At 42.0% G+C, this 23215-nt stretch overlaps 2 protein-coding genes across 5 annotated transcripts in view; one reads left to right on the top strand and one right to left on the bottom strand.

Annotated features, from left to right (window-relative positions):
* Positions 1-23215, bottom strand: part of Pym (partner of Y14 and mago) — a 144863-nt gene that overhangs the window by 51623 nt on the left and 70025 nt on the right. The window contains exon 2 of the mRNA XM_029308081.2: positions 5409-5558. Within this exon, the coding sequence (XP_029163914.1) occupies positions 5409-5558 (150 nt within the window). The remainder of the gene's footprint in view (positions 1-5408; positions 5559-23215) is intronic.
* Positions 1-23215, top strand: part of br (broad-complex core protein) — an 87965-nt gene that overhangs the window by 19458 nt on the left and 45292 nt on the right. For 2 of the 4 annotated variants that reach the window (XM_029308073.2, XM_029308065.2), the window contains exon 1: positions 17821-18372. The exons of the other annotated variants lie outside the window; for them this stretch is intronic. The gene's annotated coding sequence lies outside the window, so the exon portion shown is untranslated. Of the gene's footprint in view, positions 1-17820; positions 18373-23215 lie in introns of those variants that run through there. 4 annotated transcript variants of the gene reach the window in all.

The following is a 23215-nucleotide window of genomic DNA, read 5'->3' as shown; positions in this document are numbered from 1 at the left end:
TCAGCGAGGTTTGTCATGGAAAATAATATCCGGCCAATCGCACGTGAAGATCGGGTTAAATCGCGAGAAATGAAGTTTAGTTCTCTCATCGGACAGATTGTGAAAAAATTACACGACGTACATCCTACATAGTGCGCCGAACTTTCTTTCAGACCCTCGTCAACTCGTCTCTCCCGAAGAATGTCTTCCTTATTTCTCAAGATCTCGCTTTTTCTTAAAGCTTGCAGTTTTTCGTTCTATCGTTTTTCACACACAGAGACACTCCTCCCTCCTTAACTTCGTTTTTCGTTCCTATATAAAATCTCTGTGTCAAGTTACTCGCAACAATGTTTTACGCGGCCATTCTAGCTGCTCGTTTCTATTACGCATTTCTAGAGCGCAAAACTCGCCGAGTTATCCGAGAAGCCGCGTCCGCGATATTTAAATCGCGTCTGCGTAATAAGAGACGAATAACACGTGCAATCGTGTTTAGATCGCACTACGACGAGAGTCTAGTCTCTTCGAAGCGCAGGTAGCGTATTGCGAAAATATTTTTCTTATCCGTTTATTTCGACTCGCATAATTTACATTCGTATAGAGTTAGGTGGCAAATTCGAAATAATAATAAATACATCGTTTATAAACGTTCTAGATTTAAAAATCTCCGATTCTTGAACACGCTGTTTTTTATTAATCCGACTAAATATTGCAATGCAGAAGCTCTGCTATTTGCAGCGGCTCTGCCGAGAAAGAGAAACAGCTATTGTGCAGTTTCTCAAGTGAATTATTCGTTAACCGCGTCTTTTTATCAAATACACGTCGATTGCCGATAAATAAAAAAATATCCGCGCGAGCGTTTCGAATACACTACTTGTATCAATATTTTTCAGTACAAGAAATATTTATTATTCGTCTAAAAAAAATAGGAAAAAATAGATAAATGGATAAACGAAGCGCGCGCAAGCGTTCTTTGTTGTAAACATCCTTCGTTCGTTTCAGCGCTGAACGAAATCTATATATATATATATATAAGAGATATTATGAAATCGCAAAAATAAAATCAAAAAGAAATGCTCGAATGCGAGGAAGATTAATGCAGTTGCAAAGTTAATTGGGCGAGGATGGGCTCTCGACAGCCAGCGTACGTAAGATCTGTTAGAGGCAATTCGCGGGCGCAAGTGCGGAATGCACTTACGTCCTCGGTGTGCTAAGCCCCGAAACGCCCGGAGGAACCCATTCCGTGGTAGTGGCATCGAGGACGGAAGAGAGAAGCTCGTTCTACCACGTTTCGGAGTAGGTACGGTGGAGGGTCGAATCATCCTTACACAAGAGACAACTCTACGTCCCCTCTTCGCGGTGCAGGAGAATCTTCTCGCGCGCGAGAGAGAGAGAGAGAGAGTCGCTTTCGAATTTCACGCGAAATTCGGTCAATTTCGGGCGAGCGCGCACTTTGCGCAGCCCCGTTTTTCGTGTTTTTTCCGCCGCGCGTTGTTTCACACGGAGGAAGAGAGAGTACACTCGACGTTTTAGAATCCGTGGACGCATAGAAAGAAGCCCGGCGCGTTTGTTGCACGCACGCACGCACGCACGCCTCGCTCCTTCGCTTCGCGGTCCCCGCGCGCGTTTCACGCGGATCAATGCCCCGGCAAAAGTTCTTTGAGCCGAGGACCACCTGCCCGCGAAGGACCCGCCCAGAGCGCGCAACGGCACCGGTGCATTGCCCCTGTTACTGTTCGCTTCCAACGTGACTTTACTTGACTCTGACCGCGACTTTGCCCATTATACGGGATTCGGTGCCCCTTTGTGGACCCGAAAGACGCGCGAAGGTGTCCGAGGGTCGTAATTCGCGCCTCGTTCGCGATTTTTCCTCTCTTTGCTCTGTCTTACGTCGAAATGTGTGCGACATTTTTTTTTTAAGAGTATTTTGATAATGTCTGATTTGAAAAATAAATTTTATTCTCAAACGAGCAAAAAGGATTGCACTCGATTTAGTTTGTGCGTCTTAATAAGCTCGTTCATCCGATACAAGATCTTAACGAGAGATAATCTACCGATAACAAGATATATACACTTTTCTCTAATAGATAAATCTAAATTAATTTTTACCTATCTCTCTAAAAAATCTCCGAATCTTTATTTCACCCAGATAAGACTCTCGAGCGATTTGACGAGTTATGTAAAAAGAGAGGCTGATATCCAAACCGCTTATCTCTCTCGTAGAGAGATCCGAGAGGCGATAAACGACTTGGACGGTTAGTTCGAGTTCGCATATTTGAATTTTCGTTGCGAAATGTGCGACAGCAACGGCCCTGCTGCAAACCCTCAAACTAACTCGGTGCGTGACTGCGCGTGCATGCGTACATACATTGTATATAGATGTGTATGTGCGCGTGCATAGGCGTGTGCTTCTTCGTGCGACCGGTTGCTTGCACGGTGCGCCGAAACTTTATTTCCAGAATGTTTGATTTGAGAGAAAGAAATAGCGCTTCGTCTCTTCTGGCGCAAAACTACGTTTAACAATTCTTCTCCGCGATGCAGGAATGCAAGAATGCACTGCCAAGATTATTATCTTCTCCTTTACGATACGTAGATATGATTCGAGCAAACATATTTATATATATATATATATGTGTGTGTGTGTGTAAAGCGTCCTACTTACGTTTCTGCAGTATTTCAAAGCATCTCGCTTGCTATTGCGATAAAAAGTGAAAAATATATCAATTTTAAATAGATTCTTATCCGAGAAATACAAGTCAAAATTCATAAGCCTGTCGTATATATTTTCAAGTGATTATCATCTCCTACTCTAGAAATGATATAAAAGTGAAAAACTGTGATAAATGCAGCCGCATCTGATACAATATTTGGATACGCTTCTCCCGCTCGAAAGAAGACATCTCAATCGCGTTAGCTTTTACGCGTCTTTATCGCCGAATTAAAGAACCTGCGGAATCTCTCTCTCTCTCTCTCTCTCTGCGGTTTCGAAGCGACAATCGTTCCGCACGATGGAATAGAAACGGAAGGGAAGGAAACGCGACGAGAGGAAGAAAGAGAAACGAGGCCGGGGAATGAAAGCGCAGTCGTCGCGGGCGTGTACGCTGACGCAACGTGAATTTTGGCCCGGCCCGGTCACGGTTTCGTAGGCACGCTAAAAATTCCTTTACGTTCTTCCTCTCTCGACAATTGTTTCGTTGCATCCTGCCGAGCTCTGCCTGCCGCGAGAGCGGAACGAACCGGGGTGTATCTGCCGAACGCGGATGCCCTCGCGAAAAAAACACGGCCGGATTAAGAGAAATTGGGAGGAAGCACTATCGCAGAAAAGGAGCTTTTTTTTTTTTTTTTTTTTTTTTCGACAAACCGATGTGTTCCGAGATGCGTAAAAAAAATAATGTGCATGTTAAAGCGTATGTAAATGTGTCATTGTCGGACTGACTTTGAATGATATTATTTCTGTTGGAATATTTTAAGAATAATTCGCGCGCTTTTTTCATCTTCATTTTGGAATTGTCTCCTAACTCGGAAATTTCTAGCTCTTTCTAGCTCTGAGACTTAAATATATGTATTCCACATTGAAAGCCTCGTTAAGTTTTTGTAATCTTTTCAAATCAGTAACTATAAATATTTTCTGTATCTCTCTTGGCCTTTCAACCACTTTGTAGCGAAAATAGAACAACTTGAAAAATTTATGTACAAAGTATCATATGATGTAATTGCCTGTAAATTGTTATCATTTACGATACATGTAATTACCAATTTATCTATTTATTTTATGCGAATTAATAAATACTAATAGTCGGAACGCGAAAAGGCAGAACGGTGAAAGAAAAGATAACGTGTCGAGACTCGAGTATAAACTCACAGCGATACATATCTCTAGCAAAACGTAATATAATTTAACTACACTTATTTATATATAGATAATTCTCCTTCACACTTGTTAGAAATGAAATCAAAATTTCAAGTCAGCAACGCGCACATTATTTTTTATGCCGCGTTAAACATCTCTGTTTCCGAAAGAAACGAAATTACAGCCGTCTAAATTTTCAAAGTATCGCGAGTTTGCGTTTAATAAATCTATCCGCGTCTGTCTTAAAAATCTTTTTCGCATATTTGTGGTTCGCGTCACGCATTTACGCAAATTGTCGAATGCTTTTAAAATCCCTAGGTTTATTTTACAAAATGTATTTTCTGGGCTGGTTATTACATATATATATATATATAAAATTTTAATTGCATATTGCGTATTTCAAATTTTAATTGGTAATTACAGATGATAATAATTTCCTCCCATATTCCGTGATATACACGGCCCCACCGTAATGTATTCTCTGTAACTTACGCTACTCTGAAAAACCTCTAAATTTATTACACTTACGGGCAATGAGAATAATAAAGTAATAATAATAACAACAATATAATAGTAATGCGATAAAATCCTTTTACATAATTACGTTTCTTACCACCGCGCGCCGTAATCGTATCGGATAACGGTATATAATAATTGTTAAATACCGTATACGGTATAGTTCTGAAAACGAGATAGAAAAATACCTATATCGAATCGGTTTTCAAAGAAAACGCGGAAGCCCTCCTCCGGCATGGCGCATTAATATCCGTCAAACGCGACAGTTTATCGGGCGCAGCGCAGCCCGCCCGTTTTACGAGAAGGAGGAAAAAAAAAAATGATGGAGGGGAAGTAAAGCAAAGAGCCGAGCTGCTCGGGACTGTTGAGCGTGATCAGCATTATCGAATTAGCGCGATTGGCGTACGGTCGGAATTTCGCGATGGTTGCGCGGACCCGATGTGTTTGCATTAGCGAAGGCCGCCTGAGGGAATATTGCGTTTCGATTGGACATACACGCGCAAATCGCGGACGATAAATATTAATTATTTTTGTTTGTCTCCTATCGCGCGGTCCGACATTAATAACATTTCGATCCCGCGCTCGCGTCCCCTTTTCACCCCCTCCCACCCTGACAAACGCTCTCTTTTTCTCTCTCTTTCCCGCGCCGGTAAAACCATAACGCGCGCCGGCAAACGAATTGGTTAGCGTGTGTATATATATATATATATACACGTATACCGGGCCCTCTCCTCTACCTGCGCATTAATGACGCCACCCCCTCTTTTTGGTCACCGACAAAAACGTTCAAGTAACAACGATGATGATGTCTCACCCGTGTTCACCCCCCTGACGCGCGGGGTACACTCTTTTATACACACCCCTCTCGGTGCGCCACCCCTCCACGATCACCCCCTTCCCAACTTTTCCACTCCCTCTCCCACCCCCCGGCTCTCGCGGGTGTCGCCGCCATCGTCACCGCCATCAACCCCGGGGAATATGTAACCGAGGTTACAATGATCGTCGCGCGAATACGTAATTTTCGCAAACAAAGTAGCCTGGCAAATAATAAAACGCGTCTGTTTACCTTGACCGATGTGTATCTCCGGATTGCTGCTGCTCCGGTGGGATGAAAATTCACGATGGCAGGCCGATGCGCCGCCTCGATAGTGATATAATCGAGCCGATAGTTCGCGCGAAACCATCCTCCAGAGTAAACTCGCATCTCGCCCGGCTCCTGTAATAATAAACCGTAATGTCATCGTTATCTCGCGACACTCTTTCGGTCATTATTAACTTGGCTCTGCGGTATTACATCGTTTGACATTTTTCACATTTTTATACATTCTTGGTAGCAACTAATATATAAATAGTTTTAATAATAGACGCGCACGTAACGTGCAATAATTTTTGCGCTTATCGTTTATTGGTTAATACGCAACGTGTGTAATTTTTCCAAAAGATTTGTCAGAGATTTATGCGCGCGTACATATATCCGAGTTTTCCGTTATTTTCGAACCAAATCAATCTTCATGCATTATGATGTATTTTGCCGTGCAAACATATATATATATATATATATATATATATGCTTTTCATATGTCGCGCTCACGCTCGGCGTTTCCGCAAAATACAAACGGCCGCACTTCCCATGCGGGTGTAATACGCGTGTATGCGTGCGTGCGTGCACGCAGCCGAGCGCTTTGGGCAAAAGGCGGAAGACACGCGTTAGGACACGGTCGACATAAAATAAAAGGGAAGATTACAGGATCGTGGCCTGGGTGGGCGAAACCGCGTAGGAAGCGGACACCGTGTCGTTTCGAGAAAACGTTGCCGAAAAGTCGCAAGAGTGATAACTTTTGACTTTTGAGCTCGAGGTGTCCCCTAAGTCTATCAAACTCCTTTGATATTTTAATAGTTTAGTTGTGGGCATAATTTAATTTAAAACATTTTTTTTTTCTTAATTTTTATTTTTTATATTAAATATGCAAATAAATTTCAATGTTTATTCAAGAGGAGAGCAAGTGCTTAATTTTTGGATTTTTATCAGGAGGAGGCATAATTAAATTTTTTTTTATATCAAATATAATAAATTACCGTGTTTATTTAAAAGAAGAGCAAATGCTTAATTTTTTACCGATTCCAATGCTCATGTTTGTGGGTTCTCTAACAGCACGACATATCCGGATATCCTCTGGATGTTCTCTGAACAGTTTTTTTTTTTTTTTTTATATATGTGCTGTTAGGGTTAATTCCGATCGCAAAGCGAGCAGAGCGAAACTCGAGATCGGATATCTTTCTACGAGTACATATATTTTCAGCTTTCGGGTTGTTGAATTAAATAAAGACGCTTTAATAAATCTTTCATATAATCAAGTAGCAGAACGCTGAGCGGATTCGATATATCTTATCTTGATCGTCCGTCGGTGGCTGATGCGAAAAAATTCTTCGCAGACTCGTAAATTTCCTAATGCAAGCCGCGAAAGCAAACAATTCCACCGCGATTTAGTTGTCCTTGGCTTTTATTTGCCGGAGTCAGGCTCGAAACGCGCGTCTGGGTAGACGGCTTCGTGAAAACAAAACCGTCGGATAGAATTCTTTCTTGTCTATGACGCCTTCGCGGTAAACGAGGTACACGCGAGAAAGAATCGAAAAGACCTTCTTGAGGTCAAACAAAAATTGCTGCGAATTTTTCGTCAACTAATTATTAATATATTATATTTAATTCATATAAAAAAAAATAATCGTAGAATATATTCGTGCAGAATAATTCAGAAAGATCACAAATATAAAGGAATTAAAAAATCACCTATTATTATAATAGAAAAATTTTATATATACACGTAAAAAATATTTAATCCCAATTATATGTCTATAGATACATTTCTCAACACAGAAAAAACAGTATCCTTGATTCAAGTGCAGTTTTATTCTTACAATAGCGCGTAAATATAAATAATCTTGGATAAAGGATATCCTTAAAAAATAAAAGTGCAAAATATTCTTGGTTGAAGCTGAAATTTACTTCAATTTAAAAATAAAGTTGCAAAGGCAAGTGAGTATAAGAGGTACTTTCAAGTATATAATTCTTTTAGTTCAAATGTGACCAAGTTTGTTTTTTTACCGTATAACGATTTTAAAACAAGAATGTATCTTAAGGATAAAATATACTTTACACAAATTACTTATTTATTATTAAGGCAAATGCAGATTTGTGATTACAAAGAGCATTCTATGCTTAAATGAATCAAATAGCGTTCAAGAATAAAAATATACTCGAATCAAGGATTCCTTTTTTTCCAACTAATTTCTTTTTTGTCAAATGCGAGATCCTGTAAAGAGTTACAACATACAAACGCCTATCGAGAAATCCACCACTGTTCTGTACTCGACGATAAAGCATATCTAGTTTGGCCTTCCTCTCCTATCCCCACCAGATTCATTTCTCTTTCGTATTAGACTCGCGTTACGGTCAGTGACGTGAATTTAGACGAAGGTCAAGACGTCTGGCCGCGTCTCGTCGTAATGATCGTCTCCCATAATGCCCGACTCAACGTGTGAATAATCCGTCTACGGACCATATAACGACGAAACACGTACCGTTGCTCTCGCGTGGATTTGGGAGGATAAGAGAGAGAGAGAGAGAATAAGCGGCGTTACATGATCATACATATACAATAGTGCGGTTGAAGGATTGACAAATTGGGGAGGGGAACCGTCTTCTAGGAGCCGTATAAAATTCCGAAATAGTTTATCTCGTATCTCGTAATGTTTTAATTTATGAGATCAACTTGCTTGTAAAACAGCGTACCTTTTCGCTACTGGGTTTAATTGACGCGGTCTGTTAGACTTGGCTACGTGATTGTGTTTTACATTATGTTTTAAACTGTTCTACTAAATTTTTGAGACTGCAAACTCGTGTTGTAAAATGTCACTAATTTGTAAACCAAAAATGCTTCAAATTCACGCGCAAGGCTCGATTAAAAATATATCAAGAATTTTTAAAGTTTGCTGAATTACAAATCTAAAGTCAAACTCATGAAATTCAAACTAACATTTCTAAATTTTACGACTACGTTGTATCAAATGTTTCGATCTTAATAGTGCGATTTTTGCTTCCGAATCAGCGATTCCAACAATTTTTAAATACTACGACATATTTGAAAAAGTGTAAGAAAAATATTTTTCGTAAATTTTTTTAGGACGATATCTTTGTGATTTCCAAAGATTCTTGCGACTCTCTTTCCCTTCCGGGTTCCTTAACGCGACAAAGTTAAATATTTACGGAAAGAAAGAAAGAAAGACGCGTCGATATTAAAGCACATACCCTACCTGTTATTAAGGTTACCATTCGTAAAACAGGTGCGCCAGATGACAAACTGCCGCACGGTATCGTATCGGATCGCTAAATGTTAAGTATTAAGTCTTGCGGAACGTCTTAATAAAACTTTTAGGAGAGAAGTTAAGCCAGCGTAATGTTGGAAACGCACGAGGTTACAATGAACCCTTATTCTCTCTCTCTCTCTCTCGTCCGTTCGGTGCCTTTTTGGGACACGTTTCGCATCGCGAGACAGATAAGCGCAGATGTTAGTCTTACCGCGCGACTTAATTAGCTGAATAACCGTATACGTGACGTATAAGGTCATCTGCGTGGAAAATTCAAGACGAACAGAAAGCATAGGGAGGCGAAATGTGTGAAAATAACAATATCGCCACGAATCGCTACGCTCGACGTTCCCTGAGAAAGATATATATTTCCTGATAAAATTCGATTCCACTTATACATTTTTATCGTAAGAATTTCAAGTGCAACACGCTTAATTACAAAGTTACCTAATACCGAAGTAATGTTTGATCGAGCGAGTCAACGTAAACTTATCTAACTCAAATTGTTTCTCATTGAAAAAAAATGATACGATTTTTCTTCAATTTTCTGCTTCAGCAAAAAGCGAAAAGTTGGAAATTGTTCATATAGGTGCTGATCTAATCCTAATGATTATTTGAGAAGAGACTTATAAAATATTAAGGAGAAGCCAAGACAGAGGCTCTCTTGCGATTTAAGACTCGACGGAACACTCGACGGGATCTTCGCCGTGGAAGGTTCCGTTATTCCGTGAGGGATAATTGAAAGCATTTCTCTCAGAGACGGAAGCCATTAGGATGCAACGATTTATGCCTATAGATCGCGGAGAGAGATTAAGGGAGTACGTCGTAAACGAAAACGTAAACGACGTGCGCGAAGGGCGAATTTCCTCTCTCTCTCTCTCTCCTTTTTTTCTCCTCTCTTCCTTTTCGTTTTTCTTCTTCTTCTCGCGAGTGTTGCACTCGCAATTAACGCGCACGCTAATTAAGAGAGCCGTCGATACACACGCGCGAGTGCGCGTGCGCGCGCAAGCGACTAATTTCAGTTGTATTCGGCGCTATAGCGACGAAACGAGACGCTCCCCGACGTAACGTTACTCCCGAATTGCCAAAAAGGAAGTTCACATGGGTAACCAGCACGTTGCTAGGTCGAATAAATGCCTAATTATAACTATCTTACATCTACCGCGCGTCGTGTATATTATTACCCCACGAAACGTACAAACGACGCTTGAATATATATATATATATATACACGTTTTTCGATGCACGCGGACGTGCTTAACGCGAACCTTTCCCGCCCGAATTTGCAAAGGATGCGCATAATAATCGTCCATTAGCCCAGTCATTTGTGTCCCGGAAAGGCGGGTTCTCACGCACTGTCATCCCCCGGTGCAATAGCGCATAATCCTGATGTGGACTAGTAGATTCCTGCGAAATCGGTTGCCCACGAAGATGAAAGAAAAAGCCACGACCAATCGCCGATTATTATTGCGTATCCGCGCGAATGTTTTTTCTTCCGCGATTAAAATCGGTACGCGTATCATTTTCCACGTACGTTTTGCCACCGGAAACTACGCGTTTTAATTAAGTCATCGTAAATCACGTATACGTAGAACGGAGCAAAAACATTTCTTAACTCATCTATCGCGTTATTAGTGAATTATGAGGGCAATTGTTAGTCTAAACTTGAAATTTATTATTTCAAACACGTCGTAAAATAAAACGATATCGCTACAGTTTAAGAGAACATTTTAGACGCGCTGACCCCGACTACTTTGCATATGTTATTATATTACTTCATCGTGCTTTGCGAAATGCATATGATGCTTCCCAGAAATAATAACGATAACAAAAAAAAAAAAAAAAAAATGGTATCGCGCTGGCATACTTTGACGTAAAGTTTCGCGTCTATATTACGTTGACAATTTTTCGCGATCGAGAACGATTAATTTTAGTGTGACGCGCGGAAAAAGAAATTGCAATCACTTGCAATAACATATATTTATTGAATTTAGTTTGTCTCGTTAAACACGAGACGTATTGAATAATTTTCGATTGCTCTTTCAATATCGAAAAATCTAAAAAAATGATACATATATATAAATGCATGTTACATATTATGCGCATAAATATATCGAATAATCTCAAACGTTTCGTACGAGTTCTCTTTCTCTCTCAAAACGATGAATCATAAATAAATCGCTAGACATCTCGCGATAAGCTCTTCTCTCAGAGCAAACTTTCTTCTTTTCATATATCTACTAGAATGTTGTGAAATAATATTGCGATCATAAATAACCACAATTTGCAGAGGCGTTTCGTCTGTTTCGAATCTCGTCCGATATAAGAAAGTGTGGAAGAACAATGATTTATCATCTTTCGAGTTTCTGGAATAAGAGTCGAAATGCCATTTCGGTTCATTAAAAGCTCATTAAGACACAATGGGATATATCGCGAATATATCGATTGTGCGGCGATTAACTGCCGCATGATGCATATTCGCACGGTTAAATCCGGTGTAACGCGTGTCGCTTTTGCAAGTTTAAAAACCTCTGTGAATCTATTTCCGGAATTTCACATATGCGTCTTCTTGCGTCATTCGATCGAGTTTTTTCAGAGTGGGATTTCAATCCATCCCCAGTGTGTTTTTAGAAATTCCGCCGCAACTTTTTACTATTAGAAAGCGCGAATAAAATTTTGCATTCGTGTGTTTCATATAAGGAATTATAGAAATAGATTATAATAAATCATGAATAATGATTACGAGCACGCGCAAAATTAGGCTATGCATAATTCAAATAAAAACTTTTTCTTTCTTTTTTTTTTTTTTTTACGAAAATGATTTTTACTTTGCACAATTATCAGTTCTAAAAGTTTCGAGACTTGTCAAATTATTGCTTATTCGCACATTTTTCTACAAGTTTGTGTTTGCGTATACGTGTGCCACGCGCAATTATTAATTAGCTAAAAGAATAAAATGAATAATATTGACTCGGCGGGCCAGTGCAATCTAATCTTCCGATTAGATAAACGGAAAAGAACATGTGCAATGCGAGAATGAAATTTCTTGCGAAATTATGTATCGAATAGGGTTAGCGATGCGGTATGTCGTAATTCCGCAACCAAACGGCTGAAATGCATTGCGCAAGAGAGAAAAAAAAGATGTGCCGTACAAGCAAAAAATTTTGAGAACAGGTACGCGCTTGCGTGATTAATGCGCTGAACGTGGAATTCCAAAAAGACGCCGTCGTCGAAATCTCCTGAAACTGCACGGGAGAACGTCCTTTCCTGTTCCTGTATAAATATAGGACCTCGCTAATGTAATAATTTTCACCGCGAAAATATACATCTTAAACTATAAATATATAAATTATACAGCGCGATGTACGATTTAGGAAAGGAATGTCACGTGGAATGTGATTTATGGTAAAAGAATTTGACAGATCTCGATAGTCCCTTCGAACGATACAATATATAAGTATACAACAATATGGAACAATGAACGAAACGCAATCGCGGTACCAGCACACCAACTGTCGTGCGGTAGCCCAAAATTTTTCATCTCCGGTATCTAGTTTGAAAATAGCCGATAGAGAGAAAAAGACGAAGAGAAATGCACGGATCGAATATCGCGCGATGCGACGGATAGACGTACATTTATATCGAGACGAATGGACGTGGCGGATGAAACGAGAGAAATAGAGTAGCGTCGTGAGGTTCTCGCGCGAGAGAGAGAGGGAGGCAGAAGGGAAGCGGAAGAGAGACGGGGCGAGGACGGGGTAAAGGCGAACGTACCCTTAGGAAGCGAGAGCGAGAGATGCGGCCAAAACAGGGGGAGGGAGCGAGCGCCGAAGCGGCACAGAAGGTGAACGTCCAAGGGGCCAACCTGTTCGAGGTTCATGGCCCCCGATCGACTAGCGAACTCTCTTGCAGGAAGCCATCCTGTCCAATCTGCTAGCGTGCAAAGGACCGCCGCACCTTGCTCTCGGGAATTTTGAAATAATATCGCGTCTATCCTCGCCGCGTGTGTTTAACGCTAGATTTTATACGGCTTTATCGGCTCCAGTCGCTCTGGCAAATACTATACGTAAACGTTAGATAAATATGAAGGCATTTTAATTTAGATACGACACCGTCGTGTGCGATATAAATCATTTACGGTTTATTTTATAGAAATGTTTTTTTCAAAACATTTTAGAAATATTATTGTATATAGAGCGATATATTAAAACAAGAAGAATATGCAACTCAATCACGTCTTTGTCATTTCGTATTTAACAATTGGAGAGCGCGGCAAAGGACACGAGGTTTTAAAAATATTAGTATAAAAAATAGTCAACATATGAAAGAGGTGTGCAAGATCGCAAGTTGAAACAAACACGAAGGCAAAAACTTGACGAGATTTCGAAACCGGAAGAACAAGCCGCGACGTGCGTAATTTGAATCGAATTTATATAGTTTTTTAAATTTTTTACGCGACGCTTCGATTCGCGCAACGAAAAAAATTGTACTTTTTCTCATTATCAATCGATAGTTTTTATTATCATTATTAACGGATTATTATAATTTTTCCAATTTTGAATATAAATCCCTGACGTGGAGAAATGTCGAAATTATCGATTCGACGACACATTATATCTTCTTATGCTCGTTTAACAATCGTATTGCGAGATCGATCTGACGCGCATAGACGAGCAAACGCACATTTCGCTCTTCGCACACAAACTATAATCTTATCTCGTGCGTTAGTCAGAACACAAATATCCCGCAATATGCGTGAAGCGGCGGGATTAATAGTATCGTCGCGACATTATCGAACGTCTTATAAAGATTAATGATTCCTCACGTGCGAAGCATGACTCTCGGTCACAGCCGAATGACGCGCGACGACGATTATTTTTCATATTTAAATATACATTTTTGACACCTCGAAAAAACCGTTCAAATTGTCGACGCTTAGTTTACAACGAGTTATTCTCTTCATATTTCTAGTAATACGATTGTATGAAAAATTAATGTATAGGAAATTTTCGAGAGCGGACGTCTCTCTCTCTCGCGCCGAAAGGAATCGCCTTTAAAGTCTTGGTGAAATTTCACATCGAACGCTCGCGCGGTTCGATTCACCTTTTCGGACGTCAAGAAAGTCGGCGTTCGCGACAATCGCCTCGAGAGAGAGAGAGAGAGAGAGAGAGAGAGAGAGAGAGAGAGAAGACAAATACAAGAGGACGGCCGCGAATTCCTGCAGATCCGAGGCATTGCATAACAAAGTATAACCGATATATAGTGTCAAAGTAAATCCAGATTTTCCTAATTAAGTATACCTATCATTCTCTCTCTCTTTTCAAAAAATCAATCGAAAAATAATCAATTCTGTCGTTATATTAGAAATATACAATATATAATAAATTAATACCAGGGTTGGGAAAGTTACTTTGTAAAAGTAACTAGTTACAGTTACAAGTTACCGATTTTAAAAAATAACTCGTTACAGTTACAGTTACTCTAAAAGTAACGAGTCGTTACTTTTCAGTTACTTTTTAAAAATAATTATACATTGTTTTAAATATAAGGAGCTTACATTTTATGCACAATTACAGTCAAGTATTTAAAAAAATTCTTAAATGTAATATTGATCGATTTGCTTGCGACTTTGCAATTAACATCAATGTATGAATGACCTTTATATACAACAGTAAAAATAGTTATAGTAAGTTACTAAATGGTAATCGCAAAGTCGCAAGCAAATCGATCAATTATTACCTTTAAGAATTTTTTTAAATATTCGACTGTGATTGGTCGATCTTAATTATGTGTTATATTATTTTATGTACACAAAATGAAAATTTTAGGTAAAAGATTAAATCATATGAAGATCCATATGCTACTGTTATCAAAATTTAATTTAATAATATAACGGCTACCATACTTAAACAATACTTTTAGCGCATGTTTCCAAAAAAAGTAACTAATAAAGTAACTATTAAAATAGTTACTAGTTACTAAAAAAATGTAACTAAGTTACAGTTATAGTTACAGATGGAGAAAAGTAAGAAAGTTAAGTTATAGTTACCAAAAAAAGTAATTGTAGCTGTAACTTGGTTACAAGTAACTCGTTACTTCCCAACCCTGATTAATACGCATCGCGATTTTCTTATTAACGAAAATATTGTATATTTCATAGCTAATCGTAAAATTTTCGGCACTCGCTCTTTGATCGAATCAACTGATATTTATCGCGCGTGTTCTCTATGTTATAATACATCGTACTGGAACTGTCGTTAGTTATCTTACCTACCGATCCGTAATAATTTGCGTAATTGAATACAAGCCGAGCGATTACAATTATCACGTATTTCTTCGCGGATGGTTTCTACCGGTGCTTTCGTGTTCATCGCGAATAATCTGGTTTTGTTTATGGAGTTGCGGAGCGAGAAAGAGTTAACGGTAGCTTGTTCACATTTGGCAGTATTGGCATAAATGCAGAATTTGAAGTTGCCGCAAGTGTCACGATCGTCTTATATCGCGCGTTTACAATTTCGTTACATCATCCAAGGACCAGGAGCAGGTTGATTACTATCGCGCGAGTCATTTCCCGTTTATTCCCGCTCTTAATTGACCACCTCGTTAAGTTCGACAATACACGCCGCGATAAACCTGAAGCCGCAATCTAATTGGTAGTTGAGACACATTCGAGACCCTCTCTTTTTCTCTTACAATTAGCCGCTCGCTTCTTGTCTCGTTAACATTACACCGATTATTCTTAATACGCTTTCTAGAGTAATTTATATAAACCGTACAGTTTAACATTTTCTATTTTACGAAACTATAAAACGCGCCGCAATGAAATGAAATACCTATATATGACGTTTCCTATGAAATACCCACCAACTCGCGCAGTCGAGTATTTTTGTACACGCTTGGCGAAATAAATTTTCTCCTAGAACGAATTTAGAAGCGCGAAAATGTTATTCGTTACTCGAAAATACGTCTCCCAGAGAAAACGAAGGAGCAGCGGATAAGGGAATATATTTTCGACCATAATTGTGTCTCTCGCATCGCGCAAGCTGAAAACTGAAATTACGTAATTAATACTCACTTGTGCACTTTATACAAGTGCTTCTAATAAGGATCGAACTTATAATTGTCATTTGCGCGATTGTTACGAACCTCTCTTTTTCGTTCAAATTTCGTTTTTGAAACAAACGTTAAAGTTTATTTGCATATTGATATAAAAAAATGAAGCGAGATAAAAAAAATTCGTCCGTGATGGTCAACATTTGACGCGTCGTAAATAGACGAGTTAAAAACGCTTTCTCTCCGTAACGTCCTAAAAATCATCGTCTCGTTATCTAGCGCGGTCTGCTCGATTAAACGACCGAAGAATTTCAAGATACGTTCGGACACGGTCGAAAGGGAAAACACCTTGCAGGGTATTGACACAGATGCATCGCGGAATTACAAGTGACATTTCAAACATATTCCGTTTACAGATTAATACGACCGATAATCCGTCGATCCGCGAGAGAAAAGTCGAAAAAAAAAAAATATATATATATATATATAAGACTCGTCCGACCTATCCGAAATGTTTTTCCTTTCGCCGACTATAAATATAAGTGTAGGTATGTATAATAATTTTTTTCCATTCTCTCGTCGATTTCTTCTTCGATTTAGAAACGAATTAATTTCATTTTCAGATTAAAAAAAGAACGTTCGCGATGCAAATTACGACTCTTCAAGAGCGAGATATAAATTTGTTTCTTACAATCGTACACTATATACAGGGTGTCCGGTAACTAACGGATCACAAATGTATTTCTTTGGGAACGATTTTTCCTCGGCGAAAATGTCGAAAAATGTCATCATTTTTTCCAACTTTCCAATATTTGTCATTACGTATCTTTATAACTAAGCCTCGAATTAAAATTTTATTACAGGTAAACTCTACCTGAAATTTAGTTTTTAAAAAACCCATTTTTTTCAATCGCCTATAACTCAAAAATTATTGACTTCTCAACGTTTTTGCTACGAATCCACCCTTGAATTGATGATTGAAAAATTCTGGTCCGTCTTTTCGAAAAAATCGCACACGCGACTAAGCGCACACGTCGAAGTTTGCTTACGAGGAGAGGCTAAATACCGGACAGGGTGGCAATAACCGCGGGCGGGGAGGGGGAGGAAGGCAGAGTGTCGGCGATGTCAAACGCTAGCGCGAGAGGAGAAGAGTCGTCCTGCGATAGAGGAGACTTCTTTACTTCGCGTTTCGAGAGAAGAGGCCGAAAGGGCGCAAAGCGAAGGGTGGATAGGAAAAGGAAGAGAAGAGAGAAAAAGACGAAGACGCGCGCTAGCGCGAGGGAAATGGTTGGGGGGGGGGGGCCGAAGAATTGGCGAGGACCAGAGGGGCCTCGCGGGGAGGGGCGGGAAACGAAGATGAGGACGGGAGAAGGAAGCGACGGAGGCACCGAAGGAGGGAGCGCGCGTCTGGTTATACGCGCGGAGGGATGCCGCGGGGGCTCCCGTAATACAGGGGGGTAGGATAGGGAGGGGGGGTAAGGGGTTGCCGCCCCTCTCGCGGCTTCGGCCCCGCCAACGTGGTACCGGGAGAGGAGCGGGGGCCGGGTTAACCCCCTCTCCTCGCGTCGCGAGGTTCCTATGAATTTTGCGACACTCGATAAAAAGTGGTTCCACGAGGTTAACATTTCGGTAACTATACCCTCGCCTACCCGGGACGCGCACGCACGACGACGACGACGGCGACGACGACGACGACGACGACGACGGTGGTACACGTATATATATACATAAATATATATATATATATATATACTTTGGTGCATATATACACACTCGTTCGCTCGCTCCCTCTCTTTTTCGTGCAACATTACGGGCCCCCGGCACGCACACACACACACTCGCTTGTGTGTCTGCTGCGAGCGGGCGGCACACGCTCGCGTTAAAAACGAGGGAAGCGAGAGAGGGATATAGGAAGACCGGCGAGGAGGGAAGGCGAAAAAGAGCCGTGTCCGTACGGATAGAGAGAGAGAGAGAAAAAGAAGAGAGGGCGAGCGAGAAAGAGATAAAGAAAGAGGAGCGCGCACACACACACACATGCACGGCGGGCGCGCACGCATACCACAGGACTGCCGAAAAAACTGCACGGGAGAGGCGCAGCAACGGGCAGCAAACCGAACCGCGCGCGAATCAAGTGCTTTGGCCAGTCGCGTTCCCAATCACTCTACGACTAGGTAGTCCCCCGGTGTGTGTCCCAAAAGAAGCGGCGAGGAGCAGCTGTGGGTCCTTCGACGCGCGCAAGATAATACACGCAGGACGTTCCAAGACTCGCGGACACGTCGCGACACGTGTTACGCGCGTAATATACAACGTGGAAAATTCATTTTTCCGCCTCTCTCTTCTCCCCGTTCGTTTTTTTTTTTTATTTCGCTTTCTTTTCTCCGTTATTCTTTGCCGTCGCGGATTTATTCGCGCGTCCATCCCTCTCGCACGGGAAGTGCGTCGATTCGTAACCCTCGACGGGAGGACAACAGGACCGAGGAGAGGACGAGACGAGTCAAAGTGTCCATGCGTGTACCTACGGGATCGCGAGTACGCGTCGTTACGGTGATCCAGTTACGCGGCGAGTTCCGCAAGAGGGAAAGGGAGACACCTCGTAGAAGAGGAAGCACAGTGTGAGTGAGAGCTAAACGTTATATACGTATATAATTAAGAGAAGCGCCGTTCGAACGAAAATCGAAGAGAGTGACGAGAGTTTTTATTGTTTTTCATTCTACTCGCGAGAAAGAATCATCCGCCTGTCGTTGTACGTTCCGTTTCCTTTTCGCGACTCGTTACGGTTGAAATCGGACGTAAAAAACAAAAAAGGAGGAGTGACGCGTCGTGCGTCTCTCTCTCTCTCTCTCTCTGCGAAATAGTTTGGCAAAAAAAATAGAAGAAAGAGCGGAAGTCGGAGCAAAGGTTCTCGACGCGATCGCGTCGCATCGGAATAATAGTAGATAACCACGGGGGCCTAGGCATCGCGACGACAAGGCCAAAGGAGGTCCACGCTTCGCTTCTCGCTCGACGATCGAGGTACGTCCACAGCTGAGACCGGTGGCCTTCGGCTTCCACGGTGTACGCGATCGCTAGAGACGGAGGAAGAAGTTTGGGGAAGACGAGAGAGAGAGGGACGAACGAAATAGAAAGAGGTAGGGAGCGAACGAAAGAGAGAAAAACAAAGAGAGAAAAAGTTTGAACGGCAGGGGAGGGGGGGTTACTTAAAGAGGGCGGTCGGAGGGTAGGGGAGAGAATAAGAGAAGGATAGAGACAACGCGCAAGGGTGAGAGAGGGGACGAACGCGTTTGCATGTATCTGTCGCGTATAGCGGTATATAACGCGTGCATGCAAAATATACGTATGTGGTAGACGTTGCGTGCATACGAGTATAAAGGAGCGTTTGTAAATGAGCACCGACACGTAGACAGCCGCACACGCACACACGTATACTTGTCGAACACCTAGTTAGCGCGCGCGGTTAAGAGCTAGTAGATGAAAGTACGTGCGTGTGTCCATCCTTTCATGAATCCCCCACGTATATAATACACGCGTGATGACGTGTCTCGTATGCCCTTGCCTATATGTATGCCAGACGGCAAAGGTGACGGCGTCGACGGCGACTATGGCGGCGGCGTTAGTACCGTTCGCGGCTAGACTCGCGCTAGACGAGGATAATGCCAGACGTTAGAGAGCGCCTGACGTAATCCTTGTCGCTCGCGAGCCGCGAGAGGCGCGCGAACCTCGTTTGTCTGTCCCTCGTGCCGCCGCCGCTCCGAGACCGTGCCACGGTCGTCGCGCGTACGCGCTCGATTCTACGCGGTTCACTCTCGTTTTCCACGCCGTACCACGCCTCGTCTGGCGCGCGGAGCTCTCTCTCTCTCTCGCGTGGGAGTAATCGCTTTTTTATTTTTTTTACCTTTTTCGCTATTCTCTCTCGCTCTATTTTTTTCCCATACCCAACTTCGTCACGTTGCCGCGGCGCGCAACGTTTTATTTGTTCTCCTTTTTTCCCGTTCACTGACTGCGGGCGATTACGGGGGTTTTTTTTAGTAGGATTTTAATACCTGCGAGTTTTGGCACATGGCGTGCCATGTTTCGCGCGCGAGAATGAATTTTTTTTTTTTTTTTTTTTTCACGCGGATGCACACGAGACGTTAGAGGGACCACGTGGCGAGTCACGCGATATCGATTCGTCTAGATTAGGAATTCTCCCGCTCGGGATGATATTTCGCTTGCACCTGCGATGCGATCGTTTTCTTCAAATCGCACGCCCGTCCGTCGTTCCCTATTTTTACGAGCGACGCGGTTTGTTGCTGCGCGAACGTGCAGCGAGTTGGAGAAAACTGCGCGGACCTAGGTATAAATAGATCTCGTACAGACACATCGAAGAAACGTCAAAGAGAGAGAGAGAGAAGGGGGACAAGGCGCGCGGCGGGAGCTCTGGTAAAAAATAAGAAGCGCCTCGATGACGATGCGTTCCTGAAAAAATTTAGCCGCCTCGTGCATTCGCTACGTATGCACGAGTCGTGCGGCGTATATATACGTGGCAACGAAACTTCCTCTCTCGGTGCAGAGGCGATTCTTCTCTCAAGGACTGAGCCTCGGACAAAGCTCGCGCCTAATCTCTTTTGTCGAGCGATGTCTCTCGCACGGGGGAATCGATATATCGTTCCCACGATTATTCGTTACTCGTTATTCTAACGTTTCGATGATACCTATCGATTTTAATCCCGAGGAAACAGCTCGATTTTAATCCGATGACAATAATCCCGCGATCGTATCTTCTCACCCGTGTGTGTGTGTGTGTATATATATATGTAGTTTTTCTTTTTCAATTTTTTACAGCTATTTCTATGAATAATATTTATATACATTTTTTTTTAAATCGAGCACTGTGTCTCGAAACTTTTCAACGAGATTCCACTCTCGACACGTGTATGCGTACCGATATTTTTTATCGTCTATTTTAAATAGACGATCGATGAAGATCGCCTTCTTTTTCCACGAGCGAATCCGTAGAGAGATTCGCGAATTTTATTTCGTAGAATGGCGCGATTAAAACGAGAACAAGAATCCCAATTATCACACAGAAATGACCGTCGATCCTTATTGACTATTAATTTCTTAAGTAATTAGCTCGAGCATATTTGCCCGGTAGCATTAATACGACCAAGCAAATTAGAGATCGACGCGATGGCCGGTTTAATTTTCTCGGAAGCACCTGCATGCGAGCCGAGAAAAGGGATATGTATCCGATAACGGTGTGTTCTCCTTGAACCATAACGGACGCTGAATCTCACCCGTTATTCCACCCGTTCTTCTTTGCTCTCCCTTCCCGCGGCCCTTCACTTCCAGATTCTTCGCTCTGAGAATTATTGGACGCCGTAAAACTGATTGCGCGCGAGGACCTGTATCTGCTTTTTATTTCCGAGACGCAAATCTCTCTAGGAATTAATACATATATCGATTTGAATTGTGAAAAAGAGGAGACAATGTTTTGATTTATCGTCATACGTGATATTTCGCAGAATCTACTATACTATCGGCGAAACAGAAAGTAGTCGAATTAATGCTGCGAGATGAGACCGGTTGCGTAACGCGCGCGCGCGCGCGTCAGCTTCTCTTTAACATTAAAGACAAACTAACTTTATCGCGCGGGCTAGAATGCGAGATATATTCTACGAAATAGAAGTGTAGTTTGTACGTGCAGGTATGCATACACATAATACGAATCGGTCGATTAGATTGTACGCCTAGTAACTAGATTACGTCTCTCTCTCTCTCGCGCGCGCGACGACCGCCGCGCCGGCCTTATCTGCGAAATTAGACCCCGGAGCAGGCGGAACGCGCGTTATTTAGGCGCGGCGAACTGTACGCGTCTCGCTTGGAAAACCTCCGTTCAGACTGAACTCACTGACGCGTCAGTCAGTAATAACGATGCTACGACGCTATCGCGTATTTTTCGTACCGGATCGCTTTTTATCCTCCTGCCAAGGTAACCAATATATTTTCGCCTGCTTTCCACACACGTCAATCAGCTGATTTCTGTCATTGTCAAATTATCGTTTTATCTTTATTATTTTATCTCTGCAAAGAAGAGAGAGAGAGAAATTGCATTTTTTTAGTAGATGGATGATATTCTAAAGCGCGAATACGCTTCTATCTCGCGTGATATCATCCTATATTAAATTTAAATGTTTCCTGAACGCGCGCTCGCGGGAAACATCTCCGCGATCGATAAGCGATCGATAAGCGATCGATGTTGTCGGGAGAGAGAGAGAGAACGGGAGAGCTCGATAAAATTAACAAAGCGAATTCATTCACCGACCTGGTCGAACGCGCGCGAGTCAATCGAATAAATTCCGCGCGCGCGCGCTATTCACCGATACAAGACGCCCGATTGAATTGTACATATATATATATATGTGTGTATGTATACTGCGCGTAAATTTTCAGGTGCTGAGGGGCGACCTGTACGTACGTTTTGCATGCCGCGCGTTGAAATTCGCACCGGTTGATTCCGCGCGTACCTTGAGATGAGGAAGGTCGTAGATTCAACCAATCCGACTCCTGCGTACGGTTTTTTTTGTTTTTTTTAATAAGCGCGCACGACGAAAATTAAGATTGATAGACATAAAAAAGGAGCGCTCTTCTTAACTCTGATACGTTTTTTCACTCTACCACAAAAGAGCTCAATTACCTTTCGCAGAAATAATCTATGAATAAATTAAGTATTAATCCTTCCCGGAAAGCGATATCGCGGTATCAATTCTCGTCGTCGTTTCGTTCTTGCAAAGATTCGATTTCGCGATAATTAAATGTTCTAATTATTTTACACGATAATTTGAAACGAATTACTGTCTTTGTGTTTCCTTCGTTGCTCAATTTCAAAAACTGAACATTTCAATTACAACGGAGTCGCGGCTCGATAATAATATAGTTGTCAAATTATCAAAATTATCTCGCCAGCGATAGCCTTATTCCAGCGACGACGTCGTTTCTTCTTTATTTCTGCAAAAGCTGCGCGAGCGTAAAAAGAAGATGCGGAAAAAAAATAAATAAATAATAAGTAGGCGCGACGGCACATGAAGCGAGGACACGTTGCAGCTCGCATTTGTATAGACGTGCAGGAAGGTCAAAATGTGGACACACACAATGCGGCGCCTATTGTGAAAGCGGCGAGAAAGAGAGCGTCACTTTATTTAAGCCACTTGAAATGCGCACGTCAGCTGATCGTGACGAATCATATCCGAGAATCGACGGAGTAGTCAACGACGCGGCGGCATAAAACGGGGGGGGCCGGGTGTATTTATGCGAACGAGCGCGAGGGGAAGCGGGTGTAAGCGCGGTTCCTTCCTTCGGCTCTTTGTTTCGTGCATTTTATACGCGCATGTGCACACGCGCGCACGCCCACACTCGCGCGAGCGAAAAAATGTGCATGCGCGCTTGTGTGCGTATATCGCGTCGCTAGTGTCCCGG

Source organism: Nylanderia fulva, unplaced genomic scaffold (genome assembly GCF_048542155.1).
Source record: "Nylanderia fulva isolate GAGA-0341 unplaced genomic scaffold, ASM4854215v1 Scaffold12, whole genome shotgun sequence".
Taxonomy (NCBI): Eukaryota; Metazoa; Arthropoda; class Insecta; order Hymenoptera; family Formicidae; genus Nylanderia; species Nylanderia fulva.
The sequence above is the reverse complement of the archived record's forward strand: the minus strand, read 5'-3'. Positions and strand labels throughout refer to the sequence as shown.